At 46.1% G+C, this 17,252-nt stretch overlaps 1 protein-coding gene across 2 annotated transcripts in view; it reads right to left on the bottom strand.

The window, feature by feature from the left end:
* The window catches only part of LOC138657323 (probable N-acetyltransferase CML1), a 55,361-nt gene extending 51,191 nt beyond the window's left edge, over nucleotides 1-4,170 (bottom strand). The window contains exon 1 of one of the 2 annotated variants that reach the window (XM_069745047.1): nucleotides 4,030-4,170. Coding sequence is in view for 1 of the 2 variants with exons in the window: in XM_069745045.1 (XP_069601146.1) it covers nucleotides 3,939-3,959 (21 nt within the window). In the remaining variant the exon portion in view is untranslated. Of the gene's footprint in view, nucleotides 1-3,938; nucleotides 3,972-4,029 lie in introns of those variants that run through there. The other variant, XM_069745045.1, reaches the window with a different exon arrangement.
* Nucleotides 4,171-17,252: the final 13,082 nt, after the last annotated feature.

Raw genomic sequence — 17,252 nt, 5'->3', positions numbered from 1 at the left:
GAAGGCAGCAGACAGACGCCATTGTGAGACTCACAGGAGACAGGCCTCTACAGGGATCTGAGCCCTGCCACAGGGAGATAGAAGGGAAGGCAGCGGACAGCCGCCATTGTGAGACTGACAGGAGACAGGCCTCTACAGGGATCTGAGCTCTGCCACAGGGAGATAGCAGGGAAGGCAGCGGACAGCCACCATTGTGAGACTGACAGGAGACCGGCCTCTACAGGGATCTGAGCCCTGCCACAGGGACATAGAAGGGAAGGCAGCGGACAGCCACCATTGTGAGACTGACAGGAGACAGGCCTCTACAGGGATCTGAGCTCTGCCACAGGGAGATAGCAGGGAAGGCAGCGGACAGCCGCCATTGTGAGACTGACAGGAGACAGGCCTCTACAGGGATCTGAGCTCTGCCACAGGGAGATAGCAGGGAAGGCAGCGGACAGCCGCCATTGTGAGACTGACAGGAGACAGGCCTCTACAGGGATCGGAGCTCTGCCACAGGGAGATAGCAGGGAAGGCAGCGGACAGCCACCATTGTGAGACTGACAGGAGACCGGCCTCTACAGGGATCTGAGCCCTGCCACAGGGAGATAGAAGGGAAGGCAGCGGACAGCCGCCATTGTGAGACTGACAGGAGACAGGCCTCTACAGGGATCTGAGCTCTGCCACAGGGAGATAGCAGGGAAGGCAGCGGACAGCCGCCATTGTGAGACTGACAGGAGACAGGCCTCTACAGGGATCTGAGCTCTGCCACAGGGAGATAGCAGGGAAGGCAGCGGACAGCTGCCATTGTGAGACTCTGACAGGAGACAAGAAACATAAGGATGAATGACCTCGGGGAGATCAAAACATCCAACACCGCAGAGACACCATCACGTGTTTCTCAACGCAGTGATCCAGAACACTGCCCCCATCCCTTATGGGAAATATGCAAATGCATGTAGAAAAGCCGCGGAGACACCATCACGTGTTTCTCAACGCAAGCAATAAATAAATGCGTTGAGAAACACGTGATGGTGTCTCCGCGGTGTTGGATGTTTTAATCTCCCCGAGGTCATTCATCCTTAGGTTTATAGTCCTTTAACTAGGCACTGCTCCTAATAGCCAGTTTCCTACTCCACACTGATGAGGGGCAAATACCCCAAAACAGCTGTCGGTGGATGGATACCATGTTTTGGCATAGGTGGTTTTCCTTTTTGGATGCTGCCCTTCCCGTGGTTGTTCCTTCCCGGTGAAAGACCTGGCTATTTATTGTTTGCGTTGAGAAACACGTGATTGTGTCTCTGCGGCTTTTCTACATGCATCTGACAGGAGACAGGCCTCTAGAGGGATCTGAGCCCTGCCACAGGGAGATAGCAGGGAAGGCATCAGACAGCCGACATTGTGAGACTGACAGGAGACCGGCCTCTACAGGGATCTGAGCCCTGCCACAGGGAGATAGAAGGGAAGGCAGGGGACAGCCGCCATTGTGAGACTGACAGGAGACAGGCCTCTACAGGGATCTGAGCCCTGCCACAGGGAGATAGAAGGGAAGGCATCAGACAGCCGACATTGTGAGACTGACAGGAGACAGGCCTCTACAGGGATCTGAGCCCTGCCACAGGGAGAGAGAAGGGAAGGCAGCGGACCGCCGCCATTGTGAGACTGACAGGAGACAGGCCTCTACAGGGATCTGAGCCCTGCCACAGGGAGAGAGAAGGGAAGGCAGCGGACAGCCGCCATTGTGAGACTGACAGGAGACCGGCCTCTACAGGGATCTGAGCCCTGCCACAGGGAGAGAGAAGGGAAGGCAGCGGACAGCCGCCATTGTGAGACTGACAGGAGACCGGCCTCTACAGGGATCTGAGCCCTGCCACAGGGAGAGAGAAGGGAAGGCAGCGGACAGCCGCCATTGTGAGACTGACAGGAGACAGGCCTCTACAGGGATCTGAGCTCTGCCACATGGAGAGAGAAGGGAAGGCAGCGGACAGCCGCCATTGTGAGACTGACATAAAAGCAACATAAAGCAAAATCTACAATGGAATGGTTCACAAATAAACGTATCCAGGTGTTAGAATGGCCAAGTCAGAGTCCAGACCTCAATCCAATCGAGAATCTGTGGAAAGAGCAGAAAACTGCTGTTCATAAACGATCTCCATCAAACCTCACTGAGCTCGGGCTGTTTGCTAAGGAAGAACGGGCGAGAATTTCAGTCTCTCCATGTACAAAACTGATAGAGACGTACCCCAAGTGACTTGTAATCGCAGCAAAAGGTGGTGCAACAATGTATTAAGATAAAGGGGCCGAATAATATTGCACGCCCCACTTTTCAGTTTTTGAATTTCCACAAAAATTTAAAACCAATAAATTTTTGTTCAACTTCACAATTGTGTTCCACTTGTTGATTCTTCACCAAAAATGTACATTTGGTATCTTTATGATTGAAGCATGAAATGTGGGAAAAGGTTGAAAAGTTCCAGGGAGCCAAATATTTTCGTAAGGCACTGTACATCCAGACGGCCAAGAGATCCAGAGACTCTTTACAAAACCACAGGCAGTAACACTCTACAGGACAGCTGCCAGATAATGGCTCCATCAAGAGTGACACAGATTTGACATTCTACAGGATGTCAGCTCAGGTTACCACGGCACGACTGAAAGAATACAGATCTGATCCATTGACCATCACTGGACACAGGAATAAGTATGGGATAAACAGGATTTGGACCCACCGGTCACCTGAGTCCCATGGATACGTTTAGGGAAGCCAGGATTGGGACTCACCAGTCACCTGGCTCCATGGAGATGTTTGGAGAAACCAGGTTGTGACCTTCCAGTCACCTGACTTTGTACCTCAATGGACTGTCATCTTCCTAAGCTCGTCATTACCTCCTCTCTGTGTGCGTGCCAAACTACAATAAAAAGATCAAACAATTCTACGGCTGTAAAACTCAAATATGCAGGATCGGATTCATCACTTCTATGTTTACAACATTTCTACTTTTATCATGGGATTTTTTTGGCTAAACATGGAAAATTTTGAGCAAAAATAAAATATGCTTTTGCCACATCCAAGCTGGGTGTACGGAGAGAAAAAAAAAAAAAGAGGCACCAAATAGAGAACAAGCGAGGGGCAAATAAGCCACCACTATAACCAGAACCCGAAAACAATAAAAATCAGGAAAATAGTGTCATGGTGCCAGGCAGAGCACCACATGTACAGTGTCAAGCAAAGTGCCCCTCATACACAGGGTGAACAGGAGTGCCCACCTTATACAGATTCACAAGATTGTGACGCCTTCATTCTCAGCCAGTACCTCCCATACACAATGACCAGTTGGCCCCCCAGTGTTAGCTGGAGCCCCCAATATACAGTATCATGAGTTCTGCCGCTTATGCAGCGTGAGGTTGTGCTCCCTCATACAGAGAGCGGCCACAGCCAGTTTCTCCATAGACCTCAGCAGAGCACTCTTCATACTGCGCATCTCCAGGCGAGTGTCCCTCACAGTCCGCATAACCCAGTGAGAGCCCCTCACAGGCCACATCACCCGCAAGAGCCCCTCACAGGCCACATCACCCGCAAGAGCCCCTCACAGGTCACATCACCCGCAAGAGCCCCTCACAGGCCACATCACCCGCAAGAGCCCCTCACAGGCCACATCACCCGCAAGAGCCCCTCACAGGCCACATCACCCGCAAGAGCCCCTCACAGGCCACATCACCCGCAAGAGCCCCTCACAGGCCACATCACCCGCAAGAGCCCCTCACAGGCCGCCAGCAACTTCTCAGATTGTGTCTCCAGAGCGCCCGCCATAGTAAAAGGCCATCACATTAAATATGAGATGAAGCCTCAGATCCCACAATAATTGGCACCGCCCGTCACAGCAGCTGCCGTTCCCTCCATATAATACCCCCTTAGCACAGCCCCCGATGTCCGCTCAGTACTTCGCACTCGCACTCACTCTCTCCTGCAGCCTTCGCATGGTGTCATAATACATAGTGGTAAGAAAATCACTGCACTCATTCTGGATTCTACTCCACAGCTGCACTCACTGTTATCCAATGGGACCTGCAGGCTAAGCGTGCTGGAAGTTGTAGTTCCGTATCTCCTCTGGGCACAGCTGCGGTCCCTGGAGTTTGCCCGTCCTCCCTGTTGGAGCACAGTCCATAGTGTCATGCTGTAATGACCTGTAAATCATTTGCTGTATGGAATATCATATAATGCACACTATTGTATTATAGCAAGGAGAACGAGAAGCTCGCACTCGACAATTTGAAGAGTTTTTCGACGATGCAAGTGAAAGGAGCCAGTGGTCCCATAAGCACTAGAGGTAAGAAAATCGCTGCACTCGTCCAATTCAAAAAAGTTGCTTAGGTGAATGTTTTATTGAAATACGGTGATGAAGACGAAGCGACAACTAGCGAGGCAATCTCTTAACGTTTCGGCCACCCAGTGGCCTTGACCACAATAGTGCTGTAAGAGACACAATCTAAAGAGCCCTCAGGTACATTTATACAATCACATGCTTCTAGTAATATGTACAATGTATACAATGATCAAGCTATTTACAATATAGAGAACATCCCATATACAATATTGGAGAAACATGTCAGGGTTCTCCGATAACCAAACCAATGGAGACCTAGATTTTTGAGACCTTAGTTATTATAGGCATTCAGCAAGAGACTGGTTTAAAGGAATTAGGTTGGATTTTTTGAGAGAGACTACATGTCACATTCTGGACAATAAAACAAATGAACCACATGACCCTCAGATCACAGGTAGGAGTCCAATCTCTGTAGTGAATATATCGGATTATTGTCTGTCTCCTCTTGAGTTGAAGGTCCTAAATATGGGCCTATCATTTTGCCCTACACCCAGGTGGGACCCTGATCAGTTGAAAAAGGATCTTCAACGTTTCTATAGGAACATCAGACTAAAAGCACACTTTGATGAGAACACCAACCCCATTGGCAACAGGCTAGGCACCATACCTGATCATAATGCACCCAAGATCACTATCGATACCCTAGGACTAAGGAATACCAGTACCTTCATTCCACCCAAGACCCACCATCCAGTAGAAACATTGATTAGTCTACTCGATAGGGATATTAAAAGCACTATTCATGACCAACGTTTAGGTTTTCTTCCTGTCCGCCACAATCTTAATATCCCCGAGAATCAAGCCTTGGATTCACTTAGCAGCAACAAGAATATCATAATAAAACCGGCTGACAAGGGTGGGGCCATTGTTGTCATGAATAAAAATCAATATGTGGCCGAGGTTAGACGACAACTCTCAGATCCCACCACATACAGGAGACTACACTCTGACCCCACCCCAGCATATGCCAGAAAATCCACACTGTCCTTGATAAATATTTCCAGCTCAAGACCATTGATACCAAAACCAGAACGAATCTCACAAATCACCACCCGGTCACCCCTGTACTCTATATCCTTCCCAAGATACATAAAAACCTCCATAACCCACCTGGATGCCCCATAGTAGCGTCCACCGATTCTATACTTAATCCACTTTCCATCTTTCTTGAAAAAGTTCTCACACCATATGCTCACTCGACAAAATCCTACATCTTAGACACGGGTGATTTCCTGAACAAGATCCGCAATATGAATATCATCCCATCAGATAACATTCTATGTACACTTGATGTAAACAGTTTATATACATCAATCACCCATGACAGAGGGATTAAAGCAGTATCATTAACTCTCCAGGAGGCTAATGTTGACAGGGATACCCGGGAACTTTGCTCAGATTTGCTCAGTTTGGTCCTCAGGGAAAATTATTTTCTCTTTGAAGACAATTTCTTTTTACAAACATGTGGGACCGCAATGGGGTCCAATGTAGCTCCGACCTACGCAAACCTCTATATGGATCAGTTTGAACGCAAACATGTGTACCCTAACCCTTTATTCCAGCAGAACACCCTTACATGGCACAGACACATTGATGATATTTTCTGCATCTGGCGGGGGAATGAAACCAGTCTTCTAGAGTTTTTCAATACCACTAATACGATTAGACCGGAGTTATCCTTTACACTGGTACATCACGAGGAGGAGATTTCATTCCTTGATATCAGGGTTCTCAAAAATACATTGGGTATTCTCAGCACCGATTTATATACTAAACCTACCGACTAACAGTTTATTACTATATAATAGCTGCCATCCAAAATCCATGAAGGATAGTCTCCCCAGATCTCAGTTTAAGAGAGTCACCAGAATCGTTTCCGACCCGTGTATCAGAGAAACCAGAATACATGAAATGGCCAATAAATTCAGGGCACGCAATTATCCAACTGAGCTCCTTGATACGGAATCTGCTAAAGCCCTTAATGAATCAGAAGACAGGGTCATTACCACATACAAGAATCCTAGGCTGCCATTCGTTCATAACCATCATCCGACCATGCGTAAAATTCATAACCTTATCCGAGGTCATTGGCCCCTTTTAACCAAGGCGTATCCACACATACAAATCTTCAAAGATCCACCTTTGATGTGCATGAGACGACCACGGAATGTGAAGGACAAAGTGGTTAGAGCTGACCTAGGTACATTAAAACCACACCCTCCCAGGACACTGAAAGGACAGAAAATGAAGGTCACATTTCCGTGTCTAAACTGCAGGAGCTGTTCCAATATAATCAAGGACAGTGAAGTGTTACACCCCCACACTGGGAAATCTTTTCCCATTAAGGATTATTACACATGCGAGTCCATCTTTGTACTTTACGTCATCAAATGTCCATGTGGACTACGATACGTGGGTGAAACTATCCAGGCAATTAGGGACAGGATCTATAGCCATAAGTCCACAATCAGATGTGAGCAAACATGGCTACCACTTCTGTTATGTTTGCTAATGACAGGTGTTATGAAGGCAATCCAAAAACACAGTGTGCTTAGCGATCAGAGCGCACACAGTGATCTGACAAATACCCAAAAATACAAGAACGAGCTCTGAGACGTGGAAACTCTGTAGACTGCACACCTGATCCTATCCTAAACACAACTAAAAGCGGCTGTGGATTGCGCCTAACAACTACCTAGGCAACTCGGCACAGCCTAAGAAACTAGCTAGCCTGAAGATAGAAAAATAGGCCTGACTTGCCCCAGAGAAATTCCCCAAAGGAAAAGGCAGCCCCCCACATATAATGACTGTGAGTAAGATGAAAAGACAAAACGTAGGGATGAAATAGATTCAGCAAAGTAGGGCCCGATATTCTAGGACAGAGCGAGGACAGTAAAGCGAACTTTGCAGTCTACAAAAAACCCTAAAGCAAAACCACGCAAAGGGGGCAAAAAAAACCCACCGTGCCGAACTAACGGCACGGCGGTACACCCTTTGCGTCTCAGAGCTTCCAGCAAAACAAAAGACAAGCTGGACAGAAAAAAAGCAACAAAAAAGCAAAAAGCACTTAGCTATACAGAGCAGTAGGTCACAGGAACAATCAGGAGAAGCTCAGATCCAATACTGAAACATTGACAAGGAGCAAGGATAGCAGCATCAGGCGGAGTTAAGTAATGAAGCAGTTAACGAGCTCACCAGAACACCTGAGGGAGGAAGCTCAGAAGCTGCAGTACCACTTGTGACCACAGGAGTGAATTCAGCCACAGAATTCACAACAGTACCCCCCCCTTGAGGAGGGGTCACCGAACCCTCACCAGAGCCCCCAGGCCGACCAGGATGAGCCGCATGAAAGGCACGAACAAGATCGGAAGCATGAACATCAGAGGCAAAAACCCAGGAATTATCTTCCTGAGCATAACCCTTCCATTTAACCAGATACTGGAGTTTCCGTCTAGAAACACGAGAATCCAAAATCTTCTCCACAATATACTCCAATTCCCCCTCCACCAAAACCGGGGCAGGAGGCTCAACAGATGGAACCATAGGTGCCACGTATCTCCGCAACAACGACCTATGGAATACATTATGTATGGAAAAGGAGTCTGGGAGGGTCAAACGAAAAGACACAGGATTGAGAACCTCAGAAATCCTATACGGACCAATAAAACGAGGTTTAAATTTAGGAGAGGAAACCTTCATAGGAATATGACGAGAAGATAACCAAACCAGATCCCCAACACGAAGTCGGGGACCCACACGGCGTCTGCGATTAGCGAAAAGTTGAGCTTTCTCCTGGGACAAGATCAAATTGTCCACTACCTGAGTCCAGATCTGCTGCAACCTATCCACCACAGAATCCACACCAGGACAGTCCGAAGACTCAACCTGTCCTGAAGAGAAACGAGGATGGAACCCAGAATTGCAAAAAAATGGAGAAACCAAGGTAGCCGAGCTGGCCCGATTATTAAGGACGAACTCAGCCAATGGCAAAAAGGACACCCAATCATCCTGGTCTGCAGAAACAAAACATCTCAGATATGTTTCCAAGGTCTGATTGGTTCGTTCGGTCTGGCCATTAGTCTGAGGATGGAAAGCTGAGGAAAAGGATAGGTCAATGCCCATCCTACCACAAAAGGCTCGCCAAAACCTTGAAACAAACTGGGAACCTCTGTCAGAAACAATATTCTCAGGAATGCCATGCAACCGAACCACATGCTGAAAGAACAAAGGTACCAAATCAGAGGAGGAAGGCAATTTAGCCAAGGGCACCAGATGGACCATTTTAGAAAAGCGATCACAGACCACCCAAATGACTGACATCTTTTGAGAAACGGGAAGGTCAGAAATGAAATCCATCGAAATATGTGTCCAAGGCCTCTTTGGGACCGGCAAGGGCAAAAGCAACCCACTGGCACGAGAACAGCAGGGCTTAGCCCTAGCACAAATCCCACAGGACTGCACAAAAGTACGTACATCCCGTGACAGAGATGGCCACCAGAAGGATCTAGCCACTAACTCTCTGGTACCAAAGATTCCAGGATGATCAGCCAACACCGAACAATGAAGTTCAGAGATAAGTTTATTAGTCCACCTATCAGGGACGAACAGTTTCTCTGCTGGACAACGATCAGGTTTATTCGCCTGAAATTTTTGCAGCACCCGCCGCAAATCAGGGGAGATGGCAGACACAATGACTCCTTCCTTGAGGATACCCGCTGGCTCAGATAAACCCGGAGAGTCGGGCACAAAACTCCTAGACAGAGCATCCGCCTTCACATTTTTAGAGCCCGGAAGGTACGAAATCACAAAGTCGAAGCGGGCAAAAAATAACGACCAACGGGCCTGTCTAGGATTCAAGCGCTTGGCAGACTCGAGATAAGTCAAGTTCTTATGATCAGTCAATACCACCACGCGATGCTTAGCTCCTTCAAGCCAATGACGCCACTCCTCGAATGCCCACTTCATGGCCAGCAACTCTCGATTGCCCACATCATAATTACGCTCAGCGGGCGAAAACTTCCTGGAAAAGAAAGCACATGGTTTCATCACTGAGCAATCAGAACCTCTCTGTGACAAAACCGCCCCTGCTCCAATCTCAGAAGCATCAACATCGACCTGGAACGGAAGAGAAACATCTGGCTGACAACACAGGGGCAGAACAAAAACGACGCTTCAACTCCTGAAAAGCTTCCACAGCAGCAAAAGACCAATTAACCAAATCAGCACCCTTCTTGGTCAAATCGGTCAATGGTTTGGCAATGCTAGAAAAATTACAGATGAAGCGACGATAAAAATTAGCAAAGCCCAGGAACTTTTGCAGACTTTTCAGAGATGTCGGCTGAATCCAATCCTGGATGGCTTGGACCTTAACTGGATCCATCTCGATAGTAGAAGGGGTAAAGATGAACCCCAAAAATGAAACTTTCTGCACACCGAAGAGACACTTTGATCCCTTCACAAACAAAGAGTTAGCACGCAGGACCTGAAAAACCATTCTGACCTGCTTCACATGAGACTCCCAATCATCTGAGAAGATCAAAATGTCATCCAAGTAAACAATCAGGAATTTATCCAGATACTCACGAAAGATGTCATGCATAAAAGACTGAAACACAGATGGAGCATTGGCAAGTCCGAACGGCATCACTAGATACTCAAAATGACCCTCGGACGTATTGAATGCAGTTTTCCATTCATCTCCTTGCCTGATTCTCACCAGATTATACGCACCACGAAGATCTATCTTAGTGAACCAACTAGCCCCCTTAATCCGAGCAAACAAGTCAGATAACAATGGCAAGGGATACTGAAATTTAACAGTGATCTTATTAAGAAGGCGGTAATCAATACACGGTCTCAGCGAACCATCCTTCTTGGCTACAAAGAAGAACCCTGCTCCCAGTGGTGATGACGATGGGCGAATATGTCCCTTCTCCAGGGATTCCTTCACATAACTGCGCATAGCGGCGTGTTCAGGCACGGATAAATTAAATAATCGACCTATAGGGAATTTACTACCAGGAATCAAATTGATAGCACAATCACAATCCCTATGCGGAGGTAGAGCATCGGACTTGGGCTCTTCAAATACATCCTGATAATCAGACAAGAACTCTGGGACCTCAGAAGGGGTGGATGACGAAATAGACAAAAATGGAACATCACCATGTACTCCCTGACAACCCCAGCTGGATACCGACATGGAATTCCAATCCAATACTGGATTATGGGTTTGTAGCCATGGCAACCCCAACACGACCACATCATGCAGATTATGCAACACCAGAAAGCGAATAACTTCCTGATGTGCAAGAGCCATGCACATGGTCAGCTGGGCCCAGTATTGAGGTTTATTCTTGGCCAAAGGTGTAGCATCAATTCCTCTCAATGGAATAGGACACCGCAAAGGCTCCAAGAAAAACCCACAACGTTTAGCATAATCCAAATCCATCAGATTCAGGGCAGCGCCCGAATCCACAAACGCCATGACAGAAAACGACGACAAAGAGCATATCAAGGTAATGGACAGAAGGAATTTGGACTGTACAGTACCAATGACGGCAGACCTAGCGGACCGCTTAGTGCGCTTAGGACAATCAGAAATAGCATGAGTGGAATCACCACAGTAGAAACACAGACCATTCAGACGTCTGTATTCCTTCCGTTCAACTCTAGTCATAGTCCTATCGCACTGCATAGGCTCAGGTTTAACCTCAGGCAGTACCGCCAAATGGTGCACAGATTTACGCTCGCGCAAGCGTCGACCGATCTGAATGACCAAAGACAAAGACTCATTCAAACCGGCAGGCATAGGAAATCCCACCATGACATCCTTAAGAGCCTCAGAGAGACCCTTTCTGAACAAAGCTGCCAGCGCAGATTCATTCCACTGAGTGAGTACTGACCATTTCCTAAATTTCTGACAATATACTTCTATATCATCCTGACCCTGGCACAAAGCCAGCAAATTTTTCTCAGCCTGATCCACTGAATTAGGCTCATCGTACAGCAATCCAAGCGCCAGGAAAAACGCATCGACACTACTCAATGCAGGGTCTCCTGGCGCAAGAGAAAATGCCCAGTCTTGAGGGTCGCCGCGCAAAAAAGAAATAATAATCAAAACCTGTTGAACTGGATCACCAGAAGAATGAGGTTTCAAGGCCAGAAATAGCTTACAATTATTTTTGAAACTTAGAAACTTAGTTCTATCTCCAAAAAACAAATCAGGAATAGGAATTCTTGGTTCTAACATAGATTTCTGATCAATAGTATCTTGAATTTTTTGTACATTTATAACGAGATTATCCATTGAAGAGCACAGACCCTGAATATCCATGTCCACACCTGTGTCCAGAATCACCCAAATGTCTAGGGGAAAAAAAAAAGTGAACACAGAGCAGAAAAAAAAAAAAAAAATGATGTCAGAACTTTTTCTTTCCCTCTATTGAGAATCATTAGTTTGGGCTCCTTGTACTGTTATGTTTGCTAATGACAGGTGTTATGAAGGCAATCCAAAAACACAGTGTGCTTAGCGATCAGAGCGCACACAGTGATCTGACAAATACCCAAAAATACAAGAACGAGCTCTGAGACGTGGAAACTCTGTAGACTGCACACCTGATCCTATCCTAAACACAACTAAAAGCGGCTGTGGATTGCGCCTAACAACTACCTAGGCAACTCGGCACAGCCTAAGAAACTAGCTAGCCTGAAGATAGAAAAATAGGCCTGACTTGCCCCAGAGAAATTCCCCAAAGGAAAAGGCAGCCCCCCACATATAATGACTGTGAGTAAGATGAAAAGACAAAACGTAGGGATGAAATAGATTCAGCAAAGTAGGGCCCGATATTCTAGGACAGAGCGAGGACAGTAAAGCGAACTTTGCAGTCTACAAAAAACCCTAAAGCAAAACCACGCAAAGGGGGCAAAAAAAACCCACCGTGCCGAACTAACGGCACGGCGGTACACCCTTTGCGTCTCAGAGCTTCCAGCAAAACAAAAGACAAGCTGGACAGAAAAAAAGCAACAAAAAAGCAAAAAGCACTTAGCTATACAGAGCAGCAGGTCACAGGAACAATCAGGAGAAGCTCAGATCCAATACTGAAACATTGACAAGGAGCAAGGATAGCAGCATCAGGCGGAGTTAAGTAATGAAGCAGTTAACGAGCTCACCAGAACACCTGAGGGAGGAAGCTCAGAAGCTGCAGTACCACTTGTGACCACAGGAGTGAATTCAGCCACAGAATTCACAACACACTTCCTTTTCACTTTAAGGAAGCAAAACATAGTGTAGCACAACTCAGATTTCAGGTCATTGAAAAAGTCCTGCGCCCAAGGAGGGGCGGCAATCATATGCAATTGTGGAAACAGAGAGACGTTTTGGATCTATACCCTGGATACGCTTCACCCTAGAGGTCTGAATAGGGAACTCGATTGGCTAATTAACCAACTTTTTTTTTCTAGGCAAATTGATCTACCACAATTGTAGACTTGACATCTTGCTTACTCAGGATGGTAAGACCCTTACCCCATAGGTTCTACTACAAGTTTCATTTACTTCCTTCTAGTTTTATATTTTATCTTTTTGTTTATTATTGTGTATTTATTTTTTCATGCTTATTGCATATTTTTCCAATTTCTTTCCCCTCCCCTTTTATTTTCCCTGGTCTAATTAGTTCAAAATCAACCATTTATTTTCATTTATTTAATATGTTTATTTCAACTCAAGTTTTTTCCTACATGAAGCCATTACAGTTTGGACTCCTACGACGATTTGTACTGGTTTCATGCCCTACTTGTCCCGTATATACTACCTTGACGATTTATTATAGTGACTATCTCTATTGTTGCCATATCATATCGATTAGCCATACCACTCTTTGGAGTACTTGCTGTATTTCCCATTACTTTCCTTGTTATCTGTCTGCCACCTTATTTCATGGTATATGGTACTTTATATTTTACCACACGGACGCTGTCAAGCTAACCATAACAAGTATCGCTGCCCCACTTCACGCAGTACATTAATACCATGGCAACTACTTTAGCTGCCCACCGCGCTGACATCGCAGAGTTCGGTTTGGGGCACCTCCATCCTACTGCGCAGATGCTGAACTGCCACTGCCCGCGCCACAAAATCAACCCTACTGCGCAAGCTACCGCTGTACTGAAACTACACAGCGCAGGCGTCCACTACCATATCCGGTCACATGACCGGCTGTAGCGTTTATACGGCGGCACCGCGCTCTAAACCATCTCAGCCGCTTCTTTTGCCAAGACACAGATCGTGTCGGCTCTCCCCACTTTGCCACCAACGCTAGGACCAGGATTGCGGTCCCCACTGGGCTACCAATGGAAGTGAGACAATCGGCCATGACAGATAAGTCCACTTTATTTTACATCCACTTACCCTAAGGCAGAGGTCCCCAACCTGTAGCTCGGGAGCCACATGTGTCCCAGGAATTGTGGCTCGCGACTGTCTGCCAGCTTGGTGCATTAGCTCCAGGTCTAGCAAACAGGTATGAAGAGCACATCTCAAAATTGTGAATATTTGAGCACAGAAGATCAGATCTGGATGCACATATACTGGTCTTAGGGGTTTAGAGATGTTTTAGGTATGGTACGCTGGAGGATGATACTACCTATTAGAGGAGGTTCTTGAAGCTGGATACTACAGAGTGTTGGGAGTCCTTGATGGGATAATACGGAATTGGGGCATTGTGGGAACCCCTGGATCTCAGTGTACTGCTTTGGAGTGATTTCTGTGGAAAAGCTTTGGTTATCATTATACCCGTAATGGTGGCTTTGGTTGACACGACTTTGAGGGGAACAGAAGCAGAATGCTGCTCGTGACCACCTCTCAGTGCTGAATGTGGCTCTCAAAGTCAAAAAGTTTGGGGACCGCTGCCCTAAGCAATACTTTTTACTTATTTACAGACCTAATTATCCGTAATTCCTCTGGGCAAGTGTGCACTTATGGCGCCATTACCACTATATATTCTGGGATATACTCCAGCCCCACACGGGCAAGTATGGGATAGTCTATCTCCCGGGGGATTTTTATTGCTCGTAGGGTCCAGTGGAAATGTTTTATTTATTTTCAATTAATTTATTTATGTTGCAGCACCCCCTCCATTTGGGTAGATGGTGCATACACCCCATCTGGGATATCCTCTGTTCGGATTACTGGCCATATACTCCTACACCGGGTAAATACCGATCTGCATGTCTCGATCCCTATACGCCTTGGATTACTAGCTATAGCTGGATAGGAATATATTCACTAGAACGCACTAGAGGCGAGTAGGTTGCCCTATCGGAGAACCCTGACATGTTTCTCCAATATTGTATATGGGATGTTCTCTATATTGTAAACAGCTCGATCATTGTATATAGTATACACATTACTAGAAGCATGTGATTGTATAAATGTACCTGAGGGCTCTTTAGATTGTGTCTCTTACAGCACTATTGTGGTCAAGGCCACTGGGTGGCCGAAACGTTAAGAGATTGCCTCACTAGTTGTCGCTTCGTCTTCATCACCGTATTTCAATAAAACATTCACCTAAGAAACTTTTTTGAATTGGATGAGTGCAGCGATTTTCTTACCTCTAGTGCTTATGGGACCACTGGCTCCTTTCACTTGCACCGTCGAAAAACTCTTCAAATTGTCGAGTGCGAGCTTCTCGTTCTCCTTGCTGTAATACAATAGTGTGCATTATATGATATTCCATACAGCAAATGATTTACAGGTCATTACAGCATGACACTATGGACTGTGCTCCAACAGGGACAAACTCCAGGGACCGCAGCTGTGCCCAGAGGAGATACCGAACTACAGCTTCCAGCACGCTTAGCCTGCAGGTCCCATTGGATAACAGTGAGTGCAGCTCTGGAGTAGAATACAGGATGTAACTCAGGATCAGTAATAGTAACAGTTAGCAATGCCGAAAAAACCCACGTGTTCATCCAGTCCAGCCAATATTCCATCAGAATAAATCCCCAGGTCTACCTCCTTCTAAAGACCGTAATAACTGTAAGATACAATATTGTTCTGCTCCAGGAAGACATCCAGGTCTCTCCTGAACCCTCGGCTGAGTTTGCCATCACCTCCTCCTCAGGGAAGGAATTCCACATTCTCACCGCCCTAACAGTAAAGAATCCTCTTCTATGTTGGTGGAAAAACCTTCTACAGATGCAGAGAATGTCCACTTGTGCCCGTCACCTTCCTGGGTATAAACAGATCCTTGGAGAGATATTTGTATTGTCCCCTTATATACTTATACATGGTTATTAGATCGCCCCTCAGTCGTCTTTTTTCTAGACTAAATAATCCTAATTTTGCTAATGTCTCTGGGTATTGTAGTTCTCCCATCCCCTTTATTAATTTTGTTGCCCTCCTTTGTACTCGCTCTAGTTCTTCTATCCTTCCTGAGCACTGATGCCCAAAGCTGTGCACCGTACTCCATGTGCGGTCTAACTAGGGATTTGTACAGAGGCAGTATAATGCTCTCATCATGTGTATCCAGACCTCTTTTAATGCACCCCATGATCCTGTTTGCCTTGGCAGCTGCTGCCTGGCACTGGCTGCTCCAGGTAAGTTTATCATTAACTAGGATCCCCAAGTCCTTCTCCCTGTCAGATTTACCCAGTGGTTTCCCGTTCAGTGTGTAATGGTGATATTGATTCCTTCTTCCCATGTGTATAACCTTACATTTATCATTGTTAAACCTCATCTGCCACCTTTCAGCCCAAGTTTCCAACTTATCAAGATCCATCTGTAGCAGAATACTATCTTCTCTTGTATTAACTGCTTTCCATAGTTTTGTATCATCTGCAAATATCGATATTTTACTGTGTAAACCTTCTACCAGATCATTAATGAATATGTTGAAGAGACCAGGTCCCAATACTGACCCCTGCGGTACCCCACTGGTCACAGCGACCCAGTTAGAGACTATACCATTTATAACCACCCTCTGCTTTCTATCACTAAGCCAGTTACTAACCCATTTACACACAATTTCCCCCAGACCAAGCATTCTCATTTTGTGTACCAACCTCGTGTGGCACGGTATCAAGATATACCACGTCCAATGACTCAACTTGGTCCAGTCTATAGCTTATCTCTTCATAAGAACTGATTAGATTGGTGTGACAGGAGTGATTCCTCATAAACCCATGCTGATAAGGAGTTACACAGTTATTGTCATTGAGATAATCCAGAATAACATCCCTCAGAAACTCTTCAAATATTTTACCAACAATAGAGGTTAGACTTATTGGCCGATAATTTCCAGGATATTATATATATATATATATATATATATATATATATATATATATATATATATATATATATATATATATATATATATATATGCCCTTTTGCCTTCACTCTGCGGTCCAGCTCACCCCAAACCATCTCGATTGGGTTCAGGTCTGGTGACTGTGGAGGCCAGGTCATCTGGCGTAGCATCCCATCACTCTCCTTCTTGGTCAAATAGCCCTTACACAGCCTGGAGGTGTTTGGGGTCATTGTCCTGTTGACAACTAAACGATGGTCCAACTAAACGCAAACCGGATGGAATAGCATGCCGCTGCAAGATGCTGTGGTAGCCATGCTGGTTCAGTATGCCTTCAATTTTGAATAAATCCCCAACAGTGTCACCAGCAAAGCCCCCCACACCATCACACCTCCTCCTCCATGCTTCACGGTGGGAACCAGGCATGTAGAGTCCATCCGTTCACCTTTTCTGCGCCGCACAAAGACACGGTGGTTGGAGCCAAAGATCTCAAATTTAGACTAATCAGAACAAAGCACAGATTTCCACTGGTCTAATGTCCATTCCTTGTGTTCTTTGGCCCAAACAAGTGTCTTCTGCTTGT

Source organism: Ranitomeya imitator, chromosome 1, assembly GCF_032444005.1.
Source record: "Ranitomeya imitator isolate aRanImi1 chromosome 1, aRanImi1.pri, whole genome shotgun sequence".
NCBI classification, from domain to species: domain Eukaryota; kingdom Metazoa; phylum Chordata; class Amphibia; order Anura; family Dendrobatidae; genus Ranitomeya; species Ranitomeya imitator.
The sequence above is the reverse complement of the archived record's forward strand: the minus strand, read 5'-3'. Positions and strand labels throughout refer to the sequence as shown.